Source organism: Clavelina lepadiformis, chromosome 7, assembly GCF_947623445.1.
Source record: "Clavelina lepadiformis chromosome 7, kaClaLepa1.1, whole genome shotgun sequence".
Lineage (NCBI taxonomy): Eukaryota > Metazoa > Chordata > Ascidiacea > Aplousobranchia > Clavelinidae > Clavelina > Clavelina lepadiformis.
In genome coordinates this window covers 18914642-18928027 of record NC_135246.1, presented here as the reverse complement: position 1 = coordinate 18928027, position 13386 = coordinate 18914642, and the positions used below count along the sequence as shown (strand labels likewise).

General features: G+C 38.8%; 2 protein-coding genes across 2 annotated transcripts; both read left to right on the top strand.

The window, feature by feature from the left end:
• The first annotated feature begins 1897 nt into the window (after positions 1 to 1897).
• On the top strand, positions 1898 to 4653 carry LOC143464426 (D-aspartate oxidase-like). Its single transcript, XM_076962177.1, has 5 exons — positions 1898 to 2623; positions 2820 to 3040; positions 3167 to 3386; positions 3485 to 3627; positions 4038 to 4653. The coding sequence occupies exons 1-5, from the start codon at positions 2412 to 2414 to the stop codon at positions 4442 to 4444; spliced, it is 1203 nt and encodes a 400-aa protein (XP_076818292.1). The 5' UTR covers positions 1898 to 2411; the 3' UTR covers positions 4445 to 4653.
• A 1795-nt stretch (positions 4654 to 6448) lies between these two features.
• LOC143464423 (trafficking protein particle complex subunit 8-like) lies at positions 6449 to 12883 on the top strand. Its single transcript, XM_076962174.1, has 2 exons — positions 6449 to 7400; positions 8150 to 12883. The coding sequence occupies exon 2, from the start codon at positions 8175 to 8177 to the stop codon at positions 11958 to 11960; it is 3786 nt and encodes a 1261-aa protein (XP_076818289.1). The 5' UTR covers positions 6449 to 7400; positions 8150 to 8174; the 3' UTR covers positions 11961 to 12883.
• Positions 12884 to 13386: the final 503 nt, after the last annotated feature.

Sequence of the window (13386 nt, the reverse complement as noted above, 5' to 3'; positions counted from 1 at the left end):
GAAGTGTAACATTGAGTTATTTTGCAGTGTTTAGAATTATCAGGCTTATTAAGGTAAAAATTGTTCTGAGTTTTATTGCATTCAACTGTGCAGGTTGGAAGTAAAACGGCCCAGAAAGTGTCTTTAATTTTTATTATTCACTTGTAACCTTGACTGCATTATTTACAATTTGTCTGTTTTATTACAGAGAATCAGTATTGTGGCGTGTATTTGTATTTTGACGCATCTTCTGAATTGTATTGTGCTTTGAATTGTGAAGCGCTAAAGTCTACATTGGGAGCTTCGCACATTTTAGCTGTCTCTATTAAGACGTCATTTGTTGTCAATAGGTAATTGCCAAAAAAGTATGTTAAACTTTAACTTCATGCTCTAACACAGTTTATGTAACAGGCAAATTAAATGTATGTTTTGCTGCTGAAACCTGAACGTGATAAAAGTGTGATGAACAAGCACATACAAAATCCATCACCATGCATAGCCTACCAAATAATTTTACAAGGCATATTCAGTTGTTTAAATGGGGATGCAATTTTTTAATTATTAACAGAAGAATATCTTCATTGGAACAACATCAAAATGGTCTGAATAAGTACACCATACAAATCTACCATCAGTCTATAGAAACAATAACAAAATAAATTCTAAAATGAAACCACCTACAATGAAAAACAAATTTTTGCGTAAGTTTTTTGCTTTGTTTTGTCTATTGGTCTTGCGTAAAAATAGAAAAAAAGGCTTGCACCTTGCAAGCTTTCAAGACATCTAGGCTAGCATATAAACTTCCCCTAATAAGCTAAGCCAGCAAAACCTATTCTTTGGTAATGTTCAAATTGAAACTTAATAGCCTAAATAGCTTACATCCGTAAGTGGGTCTAGAATACAAGTGCACAACCACAGGATGCTTTTGTTTACTAGACCTTACCTATTCAAATATTAAATATTAAATATTAGACCCCAGCTACTCAAATTGTAACATCATTTGGCTGTACACTCGTATACCTTACCAAACCCAGCCAAGCAACCTGTGAAGTTGAAGGTGCCAGATTTTGTCAATGCAGAACTTGGGCGAACACTAATCTGCGGAAGTGAGGAAATGAGGAGCTGCGGAATTTGCCATATTAATTTGTTAAATGGCATTTAGGGTAGCCTACAAATTGAAGTAGCAGTCAATTTTTAAATTAAAAATATAATAATATTCTCTACAAACCCTAAATTAACTTAAAACGAATTCCCATGGACCCAAATTTTAAGTATTTATGAGAAGACGAAAGAGTATAAAAGTGTAATTAACCAAAGTGTTTTATACTCTTTAGGAACACCCTCAAAACGTAACTTCTTTAAATCCATTGCTTTCGAATTTTGATTTACTTCATCAATTCTGCTCTTTACGCCGTCACTTTTGTAGATTTATTAATCTTGTTACTTCTGCAGATTAGTATTTTTCCTAAACTTGTTTTTTGTTGGCAAAGACAAATAAGTTTTTCATGTTCTAAACTACCTGCCGCGTTTTGTAACCTGATAGGGTGATCATCTGACCTAGCTCAACCGCAAGTTCATTCACACACCACAATCGTTTCCAACTTTACACGTCAGAGAAACTTTGTTTTATATAACTGCAGGTTGAATTTAAGAAGTGTTTGATTTCTTCAAGGCATGTAAGTGCTTTCGTTTGCAATGAAAGCAAGCAACTTTAGTTTATTACACAGCTTTGTATAGCCTAGGTATATATACTGTATATATATATATTAACTTAATGTAATTTGTTTTGAAAAGGCAACTTGATAGCTTTTCGTGTATCAGATAACCAGGCAGTAAAGGCCCCGGGGCCCAAAGACAAACAGCCTGAGCGGTCAAAGCGATTTTAGGAACTTATACAACGCGGCTCGATCTTTGATGAAATAGTTTTAGTTCGCAAGCTATCGAGCGCATTTCTGCTTGACAAAAGCTAATGCTCCGTTATGCGAATGGTTCGGCGGAAAGCAACCCGCTGTCAATCTATTTTAAATCATCTAATTCTAAACAATAGCTTTGCAGCGTTGAAGTTGTAAAATACGTACGAGGGTTGCTGCATATGGTTAGCTGATTATAACCTTGATAATTGTTTGCTTAACGTTTAATTTTCAGCATCTATATAGCACAGCTGTCAGGCGCCTAGAGACATGAAAATATGGGGAGTATTCAGATTACGTGGTTAATTTGTGGCTAATGGCTGATGCTCGGTGGTCCTGGTAAACAGTTCAAAACTCGGTACAAAACACAATACAAAAAAAAACAAACCATAAAAAATAAAAATGCCTGTTTTTATCAGAACTTGTAGTCTACAACGATTATCAGCAGTATATGGAATGATAGTCATTCACAGCAGTATATGGAAATGTGCCCATAAACAGTGTTAGAATAGTTTATTATTAATGAAATTAAATTCAGTGTTCGAATTGTACAAAGTAGAAGGCAGGCATAGTGACCTTTCTCCGTCAAATGTACATAAAGTTTTACTAAACATGAAAGTCGAAGTGGTTGGTGCCGGCATCAATGGACTTTCTGCAGCTTATTGCCTTGCAGAACGCTTTCCGTTTTGTGACATCACGATCACGTCAGCTGATAATGAAACCGGGAATTGTAGGTAATCTCGATTAATTATCGAATTTAGAATACTGTTTAAAAATGAAAAAATTCAATCAAAAACTTTATGAATAAATAAAATTGATGTGTGTAAAACCGCATTATTGGAAGGGTGTTTATTCTGGAGAAAACCATTATTTCAGTTATACCTCGATACCTCATTTAATTTGGTGTAAATATTCATTTACTTATTTCAGCGAACATGGTTTTGGCCTAGTCATTACCCGAAAGCTGGGTATAATGGACCACGATGACGTCACTAAATTCGTTCAAAAAACACGTGATTACTGTCATGATTTGTCACCAGAGGAAGCTAGAGAGCGGGGCATTGAGTTAATGGAGATATTCTCTTTGATTAATTTTCACGAGAATAATACAAGGAAGGCTCATAAACGGGGCCCTGTCACGCCCGTTGAAGGTTCGTGACTCGGCCAATAGCCCTAAACAAAACCGCTTTACTTCTGCGGGATTACGTTATTCTTCTCCCGGGTAACCTGGAAGATGTTTGTGCGACTAACAAGGCTTTATCTTGCTTTCTGTCTAGTTACAAACCTGATTGGTTCTGGAATCGACGTTCGCCGAGCGACGGAGCGCGAAATGCAAGAAGCAGGGTACGTAGAAAAGAACCGCGGACTGGCGGAGGTTCTAGAAGACAATAACATCAGCAATGTTTCTTTGCAAGGCTACATAAGTCATCATTACGTCATCGATCCCACCGTCTACCTGCCTTGGCTGAGAAGAAGGCTGGACGAATTGACAAAGAGGTTTGTGTCTCTTCAACAAAAAATGAAAATTTATACGAAAAAAGTGTTGGCAATCTGAAAAGTATTTTATTTTAAAACTTTAATTTTTTCCTTGATAGCAATGGAAGAATAAAAAGGGTTAATTTTGTGAATCGAAAACTGGTTCATTTTAGCGATCTTCAACCATGTGATTTGATTATTAATTGCTCGGGCGTTGGCGCTAGAGAGTTATGCGATGATCCATATGTGCTTCCTATGAGAGGTGAAAAAATCAGTTTCGTAATCCACAACCGCTTGTCAATGTACAGTAAACATTTAATGTGTGATTTTCTTCAAGATAGATTGAAGTGAAAATTGCTAAACTCGATTGAAATTGTTTTATTTGGTTACTGGCTGTCACTATTTCACCGGAGAATTCGCAGCCAACGTTCGAAACTATTCTTCCTTTTTTTGTTAACCTAATTTGAACATTAGGCCTATACTGTGACGTAGTAACCTAAATCTTTCTTCTAATTTAAATCTAACTTTAAAACCCTAAGAAAACCCCTAAAATCAACCTTTTGCGATATCTATCCTTTTAGGATGTCTTAAACCTCTGTTTCGTCTTGGCCCACGTACGGTGAAATAGTAACTTTCTTAATTAGGCTATCTATAGGTAAGATTTTTTCTCAGGTCAATACTTCAGCTTAACATGCCCAGTGAAGCGATGTTTTTGTGCTAATCACATTGTAATTGTCCCAAGAAGAAACGACACGGCGGTTGCTGGTGTTTATCAAGTGGGAAGATGGAATTGTCAAATAGAGCCCGAGGATCCAAACAATATTCTGCGGCAAGCTGAGGCCGTTTCACCAGCGCTGAAAGCAGGCGAAATCCGTAAAGTGGACGTTGGCATAGCACCTGGACGCATTAGTGGTCCACGGGTTGAAGTTGAATTTATCAGCGCAAAGGGAGGAAATAGGAAAACTCCAATCATCCACAATTACGGGCACGGTCCAAGAGGTATAGCTCAGCATTGGGGTTGCGCACAAAAAGTGACCGAACTTGCTGCAGAATACTTCAAGCTTTCATCAAATCTATGAGATAGTGCTACTTAATTTATCCAACAAAATTTGCCTAATTTGTGGCTTACCTCGAAGTGGTGGATGTTTGTGGTAATTAACCTAAACGGTGTGTAGTCTACTGTGTAACGTAGGCCTAATCATTATTTTTCTATTACAAGCCTATGTAACGTTACTGATCCTATGTGAAAAGGTATATTTATAATACTTAGTGCGCGTAAATTGATCAATTTTGCTACATAAAACATTGCGTTTGTTTTTGATTTTTGTAACAAATTGCTTGGTCCACCCTGCAGGATCATTGATCAAAAGTAAGCGATTTTTATACGTTGCTGAAAAACGTTATAACTTGAAAGCCGATAGGTATCGGAATCGGGTGACATTATTTTACTGTGTGCCGGGCGTTTTAACCAGGGCTTCGGAGCAGGCGTAAATTTTAAATTGCTCCAGCTCCAGCTCCGGAGCTCTCTTTTATCATAAATTAGCTCCAGCTCCAGCTCCGGAGCTCATTGATACCACTGCTCCGGCTCCAGCTCCGGCTCCATTACGTCACAAACTGAGGTTTAAGGATGAAGGCTCAATTTGGAATATATAGCTCAATGGGTCAGTCAGTAGTCAGTACCATCGGTTGCTACTATGAACATGTGACTGCTCTGCTGTCAAATCCCCAGTAATTCTTAATTTTGTGAAGGGTTGCTCTTAAATTATGTGAATTCAGCCAATAGTAGTAGGCTAGTAACATAGCATCTTATGAAATACATCGGAGCCGGAGCTATGTTTCAAACAACTGGCTCCAGCTCCTGCTCCGGCTCCATTTGAATTTCACGAAGAGCTCCGGCTCCAGCTCCAGCTCCTTTGAAAATGCACGGCTCCGGGGCTCCGGCTCCGGGCTCCAGCTCCGGCTCCAAAGCCCTGGTTTTAACCGTTCGGCAACTAAATTATGCCCAAAAGAAACTGCGTATAAGGATAATAAATGATGTCTATTTTTTAATGAAAGTCACGCAGCACCGTCAGATAACCCAAGAATATGAGAAAAGCGAAACTTGGACCAGTCTATACGCTTTTGCGATGTGCATGAAACTAATTTTTTTAGAAGTCCAAACGTGACAGTTTTCGTTTCGTCAAAATAGGCTGCTGCGTACGTCTCTGACTTGCCCTGAATGACTTCTGTTTTTGCGGTTCTTTTCCTTAAAAATATGCACATTTTATTTTCCACAATTGGTGCTTTATTTGAATGTCAATAAATTCGTTTGTTTTTCACGTACATTGAGTAATCGAACTAACCATATTTGGAAATAAATTACAAGCGGTTATGGAAAGGTACATGCGTTTAATTGCGATAGGTATCAGATTTTTGATTCATCATAAAAATTTTCAAAATCAAGTTGCCTAGCACAGGGTTTATTTATTTACCCATTGTTGGCTTTTCAGGTCCAAAACGTCACAACTGTCTCAATATTTATTAGAAATTTTCACGCCTTTTGTTTAGTTTACCGTCAAAGCATGAGTAGGTTACTTTGTTTATTTCAAGGATTATTTTTCCTCTTTGCATCTGGGGTTCGAACAATAAACTTGATAACCATTACGTTATGGCATGATAAAAATAGCAGCAAAAACAAATGAGAAAAAGCAGCAAAAACTTAAGCGTCTGGAATGAGCAAAGTTAAAATACAATCTAAAGAAAAAACGTAGGCTATTATAGGCCTAGTCTAAATTCTATAGTGATTACTGATTAGTACAGCGGCCAAATTTTACTAACTTTTACCCTAATTTAATCAGTGAATACTGCTGTTTGATATAAGCTAAATTTGTTTGCACGAATCCTCTCCTCTTTAACTGTCATCAAAATGTATCATCATCACCGAAAAACCTTAACATGACACACGCATGACGTAACAAATAATGCCGTTACCGGTGCATTAAGCGATAAGAACTGTTGCATGATCGAATAGCTTGAAACCGCGGCTGTACTTTTGCCAGTCTTTGCTTCTTCAAGGTGCTTCACAGTGTTACCGGTAGTGGGAAAGTTGTTTTATGCGATTGCAGCTAGCCTAATCGAAAGAAAAATGATTTGATACTGGATTAATTTAGGTTGTCATTATTTCACAGGAAAAACTTGTACGTCCAAAAATATTTTTTCTAGTGTTCTGTTCAAAACTTACGGATTATATTATACAACACACCGCGGGTAGACCGCTACTAATCTAAACCCAAGCCCTGAAGCCTGTCAGTGTCAGGCTTGTCGGCTTGTAACCCGGTCTGCAGAGTTGGACAAGCCTAAGGGCGCACTCAAGTGTAGTTTTCATGAGATTCAGTACCGGTAGCTCACTTCAGGTACGTTAATGCGCACAGTTACATGAATAAATATGCACTTGGCTGAATTTTGTCGCCTGTGCATTTAATCAAGGCAGCGTCTGTTTCACTGACTGCCATATACCGAATTTGGAAAAAGCTACTTCAGTAAACGACTAGGCTAGCTGGTTACGCAATTTCCTAGGCTATTTCGGTAAACGGCGGCCGGTGAAGCTGCCTAGACACTTATCTTAACCGCCGCCGCCGCCGTTCACCAAAGTAGGAAAAGAGGAATACACCATAGTGGAAAGTGTGACACCTGCACGCACGAAGCTCATCAATGTGTACATAAGGTGGTACATGTCTATGCCAAACTTTGCGCACTTGTATACAGTACTAGAACCAAACTTTTTTACCTTAACGCCGATTTATAATAAATAAACAACAAATGCTAGTCACCTGGATGCCAAGTTATAATAAAACAAGGGTCTAGTGCAGAAGTGCACAAACGCGTGATACATTTCTATGCTAGACCACTGTCATCCAAGTTGTGATGTCATTTTGTTGTGTACTTCTGTGCTAGACCCAAATGAAGAATTGAGGCTCAAGTGCACGCCTAAATTCACAGCTTTGCACGCACAAGTTCTCGTCGAAAAATGCCATACTTTCTAGTTGGATGAATATGGTGAATGGCAATTCTAAAGGCTATAGTTTTTAAATTGAAATGTACATACAGTGAGACCTCATTAATCTGAACTCTGAACAACCGGAATCCCCGTTATCCGACACAAAAATGCCGGGAACAGATTTCTTCCTATGCATTTTTCCCCTTTAATCTGGAAACCCTGCTGTCCAACTCTGACACAAAAGTTTTGGAACAAATGTGCTAAATAAATAGCAATTAATTCTGACAAACCGGATTATTGAGAGTGAAGCGAAAATGATTCACGATTGTCCTAGACACAGTAGTTAGTTGACGAAAATAGCCGATTATAGCCGATAATCTACACATAATAATGTTGCAGTTCCACTCTTTAAACTCCTACGCATACTTAGAATTGGAGTAAGGTGCATACTACTTTTTGAACACAGTGCTACATTTACAAGATTGATTGATTTTTCGCTTTCCGATAATCCGGATACCCCCGCTAAACCGACATTTTATGACGAAGCGAAGTGGTCCGGATTAACGAGGTCTGACTGTATGTGCTAATTTTGGTCTGTTGCACCAGTTCAGTTTATCTTACCCTATTTGTATTTTTACATTAAATCTGTACATAACTTGATAACCCAATGTTTGACAGTGTTTTTTATGTGACCATTCCTTGCCAATACTTGATAGCCTATGGTTCAATTTTGATGGAATTTTGAAGTTGGTATACATGGAGTGTTTTTATTGAACTGGAACAAAAACAAACATTTTTGTTTTTATAGGAGCAAACTATTGTGAGAGTTAAAGATGTCTCAGTGCTCACAAAGTACTGATGGCTTCATTAAGACTTTGTTTGGGCCAAGAGTGGGAGTTCTGTGCAGTCAAGATGCCGAGATCATAAGCCGTCGAAATAATCTTTCGTTCGCTGAGTTAATTCGTCCATTTTGTACGATTAACTCCGAGATACACGTTCATGATTCCAACAACCAAGCTTATGTTATCCGTGATCTTCACATAACAACATGTGATATGAGATGTTCCCCAGCCGATGAAAATGCCGTTAAACAATTGTTGTCAGATGTAGTGAGTGACGCGGCCAATATATTAGAAACATCAAAGACGCTTTCTCTTTCATCAGATGGCTACAGCGTTGCAGTCAACATGTCTTGCCCTTGGTTTGAAGCATATCGTGACACTTTGACAGCCACGGCTCCACAAAAGCCGCACGAGTTCATCAACCACTGTCCAGCTTGCATGTTGGTAGTTTCATCTCGTCATCCGAATCCGGTAGAAGAATTTGGAAAGCTTAGCCAACATCAAAATCAAATACAGCACAGCACTCAACATCACTCGGTGCGATGGATGGTACCAAATACTTTGAAGTATTACGTCCTTCTGCATGATAATTCTCACCCCGATTTTGAAAGAGCAAAGTCTGTGATGAATGATCTTCAATCTATGTACGGAAACAACAACTGCTACCTTCTGCGCATCAATTCCAAAGATGCCAGTGAGACTCAGCAACTACCTGATCCATGGGGATGTTTCCTGAATCGCAAACTGCCAGAGATGGCCACTGAAGCAAACGGCATTAACATGTCCGATATTCCGTCTAATGATTTGTCAGCTGACCCCCTTTCCGTATCGTCCACCGAAGTGCACCCGTCTGATAAGAAGTGGATGCAAGACTTGAAACAGAAAGCCAACATCTCTGATAAAGGATACGGATGCTGTCTCACCTTGGCCGATCATGAGGGGTTGAAGACATTTATGCACGATTTTGCTTCTCGTGGACTGATCCCTCACATCGAAAAGTTGATTCGCAATTTCAGTGAACAAATTGCATCAAGAAAAGCAATACATCGATCCATCTTCAGGGCAACGCGGACCTTTTTTGGTGGAGGAAAGACATCCAGTGCCCCCGCACTGAAAAACTATGGCAGTGGTGGCCTGGAATCACCAGAACTGCAAGTTCGGAAATTAGCAGATCTTTATTTTCTCTGTCAGATGTACGATCAGGCCTATCATTACTACCACGCCGTTAGAAAAGATTTCGCTAATGAGCAAGTATGGATTCACGCTGCTGGAGCTTCGGAAATGGCTGCACTAGCCAACTTCATGCAACCGCGCTCACAAAGAGCGTATCCTGCCCATTACGTGGACTCAGCAATCGATACTTATTCTACTACAACCAGCGACGATTACTTGGCTTTAAGATGTGGTCTTGTTAGTCTCGAATGTCTTCGAATGCAGGGCTTGTACGCTGAAGCATCTGCTCAGCTTTTTCGTCTAACAAGTGAAGTGGATGACCTCAGAAGTGCAATACTACTGGAGCAAATTGCACACTGCTTTCTACGTACCCAGAAGCCTCAGCTTCGAAAATTCGCCTTTCATATTGTGCTAGCTGGACATAGATATGGAAAAGTTTCTCAACGTTCTTGTGCCCTTTTATGCTACAGGTCTGCCTTACAGGTCTATCGAGGAAGTGGGTGGAACTTAGCAGAAGATCACATCAATTTTACCATTGGCAGGCAGTCGTTTAATTTGAAGCAGCTAGAAGTTGCATGTGAGTCATTTAGTAAACTGCTCAATGGCTCCAAACAGCCCACCAGCCAGCAAGCTATGTTTCTTCACGAATACCTCCAGGTTGCCAAGAGAAACACTGAAGCCACAAAAGCTGTCACCAATCTTCCAGTTCCTCTCATAAACCATTCTAGTATAGCAGCACGCAACGCAACATCTGGCGGAAGTGTAATTCCCGACTCTAAATGGAAGTTATTGGAGGAGTCTGTTCAGACTGTTGTCACGAAAGAATCGCCACAAAATTCATCAATCTTCACTGGCATTGGTAAGTCTTCGTCGTTTAAAGCTGTTGTTAACGAGCTCCTTTGGGTAGATGTCACTGTTTGTAACCCCTTGCAAGTTGCGTTGTCCCTTGCCAATGTCGGTTTGATCTATAAATTCACAAAAGAAGACGAATCAGAAGCTGAGATCAATGTTCCACCTATTAAGGAGTTTATTATCCCGGAGGACTCCACAAATGTTTTAACATTTGAAATAAATCCGCAAAGCGTTGGTGACCTTCAGCTTGTTGGGATCTCTTACCAACTCAGCATCGCAAAACTTACAGGATTTACGTCACAGACCAGCATTTCAACACTTGATTTAACCGGACAGCAGCTTTTTCGGTCCGGTGCTAATACCAGCATCCGTGTATGTCCATCTGCTCCCAAACTGGATGTGATTTATGAAAATTTTCCTCATAAGATGTTGTGTGGAGAGCTCAAGTCAAATAAAGTTTGTCTTGCGAATATTGGCCAGTGCAACATGAAGAATGTGAAGGTTGCATATGGGTCTCACACAAAATGCCTTTTCACCCCCCCTGACAAGACTTTACTTGATGCCCAGGCCCACTTCTTGAGAGTGACTGGCCAGTCATATGAAGGTGAAGTCTGTCAAGTACAGACTCTTGTCCACAGAGAGCTAAAACCAAATGAAAGTGTGGAGCTTCTATGTTGGATACACGCGCCATCCAGTGACAACATTCATCCCTTGAATTTATATTTTTATTACGAATCGGCCGGTAATATTGACGGACAGTTGAAATCTCGGACGTTGAAATACAGTAATGATGTTTTTACAAGGCCATCGTTATCTGTGCAACCTCTTGTAAATTGGGACAACAGTAGGCAAGGAGCTTTGATATCGGTCAACATGACCAACATAAGTCAGTCTTGTGCATTCAACGGTGCAAAACTTTTGTGCAGTTCCAAAGACTGGGTGCTAGGTGCGATATCACAGACACCATCACCAGAAATAGATGTCTTTCAATCAGCCAAAGTTTATTTCGAAGCAAATAACATTCATGAAAATTTGGAAGGAAACCTACAGAAGCTTGACCTTCTTGAAAAAATTGGAATGACTTCATCTGCGTTTTCTGTTGAAGGAAACAATCTTTCTTTCAAATCTGTATCAGACTTTGGAAATATTTTATCCCCAGAAAATCCTGGTTACCTGCTCGTAGCGCTGGAATGGCAGGCTCGGTGTCAAGGTGAAACCCTGGTTGGCCAACATTACTTGCACTTGTCTGAGTTGGTCGACAGCAAAGTTTCGTTGTCGAAAATCGGACTCCTAAAGAACTCGAACGCAGCTGAAGATAGCAGTCAGAGTTTAGTTGCTCTGCATCAGCTCGTCAAATGGAAACTGGAATTTGAAAGAAGCAAGCAGCATGATTTTATAACTTCCGGTGCATGCTTTGTAAAGGTTAAGATTGTTTTGCAAAATCAATACGACTGTGAACTGAATGTCGATGTTAATGGAATGGACTCAAATCAAACACAGACCACTGGAATACCAGCTGCCAGTACTAGGTTTTTGTGGGCCGGCAAATGTTTATCGAAATTTACTATGCAGCCTAAAAAGACCCACACGGTAACTATGAAAGCGTGTATTTCGTCAGCCGGGGTCTACAACTTAAACTCTTTTAGCGTTTGGGCAGTTCCCACTCGAATCATGAACAAAATTCCACTTTTACCACAAAACTGCCATTACTCCTGTCTAGTTACCATAAACGATGCAAATTATAAACCATAATTTTTCTGCTCTTAATGCAAGAATGGTTCTTTATTCCTTGTCGAGTTGCAAAATAAACCCCCTGTTCCTTCAACTTGTATTAAGCTCTAGATCAAGAAATATATTTTGGTTGTTAAATTTATCATTGATTCAGTATCATGTGAGGGGGTTAACCAGACAAGCCTACTCAAACTCCTTAATCTGTGATGAATTATAAGTTTGTGGTAATTAATCACTTTCTTTTATCATTGATTCTTGTTACTACTCTGCATCATCCAATGTTGTGTAGCTTTTTTGCAAATATTTATTTCTTATAGGAGGTAATTTGCTTTGATATACTCGACATTTGGTCAGATATAATTTGACTGTTCAAAATTCTAGACCGGTTGTAATTTGTCTTTTTGCAACCAAATATAGAATAAAGCAGAAGTGCAATAAAATAAGTTCTTTGCTTATATATATTTTGTATATAAGCATGTTCACCTTGGTGCACGTATTTATCACTTAGAGTTTTAATTACCAACTAATTTTATTTCGATGCGATGTTTTGGTCATTTTGTCATTGTGTTTTCAACACAGAACTGTTGTTGCCAGTGAAAATTCCTGGAAAATCAGGAATGGTTTAATAAAAGTGTTTCATATCATTGCAGTACCTGCGCAAGCTTTTATATGTTTGCTTTTGTGCACAAAGTTTGCCAATCACATAAGCATAAGCTGCAGATGTTAAACCAATCGCAAACAATCACTTTTCATGTCACATAGTTAATCATTCACAACGATGCCTTGTTTTTAAGCTTTCGTGTTTATTTGCAATGAATGTTTTTATTTCGTTTAAATGATTTGTGTTTTGACCGTGTTATCAATAAATGATATTACACCTCTACAACCAAACATAGACAGCACATTATACTCCTGTGATTCCGTAATATACAATATGAACTCATTGTGGTTTATTGTTATGTTTAGGTACTTAATTGGAATGCTTGTCATGAAAAAATGAAAATAACAATCTTTTAACTGATGCTTTGTGATTATTCAAAATCATGTAGTTTTAAAAACTACTTTTGAAGTTCGCTGGTGATATTGAAATGCAGAAAATATGATAATAATTAAAAAGTGTTTCTATTCAAACAATGAAAGCAATTCAAGTATATCATTCTTGGACCACTAAAACCTTTCATTAACCCATTTTTTTGTAATATGAACAAGCCGCCCCCATGTCAGCCAGATGAGCTATCTCATAACAATAAAATTAACCTGTTGTAATGAAAGCAAAAACGGAAGACAGGTTTGTGGAAAGACTTCATTTGGGTTTTAGTGCTTTAAAGACTCTACTTCACTCGTGTTAACATGGAAATTTTGGTTGAGTTGACTCGAGTCACAAAACAAATTATTTCAAATTCGTTTTTACATTTGTAAAAAAGTTTTACAATTTATTCAAAAATCA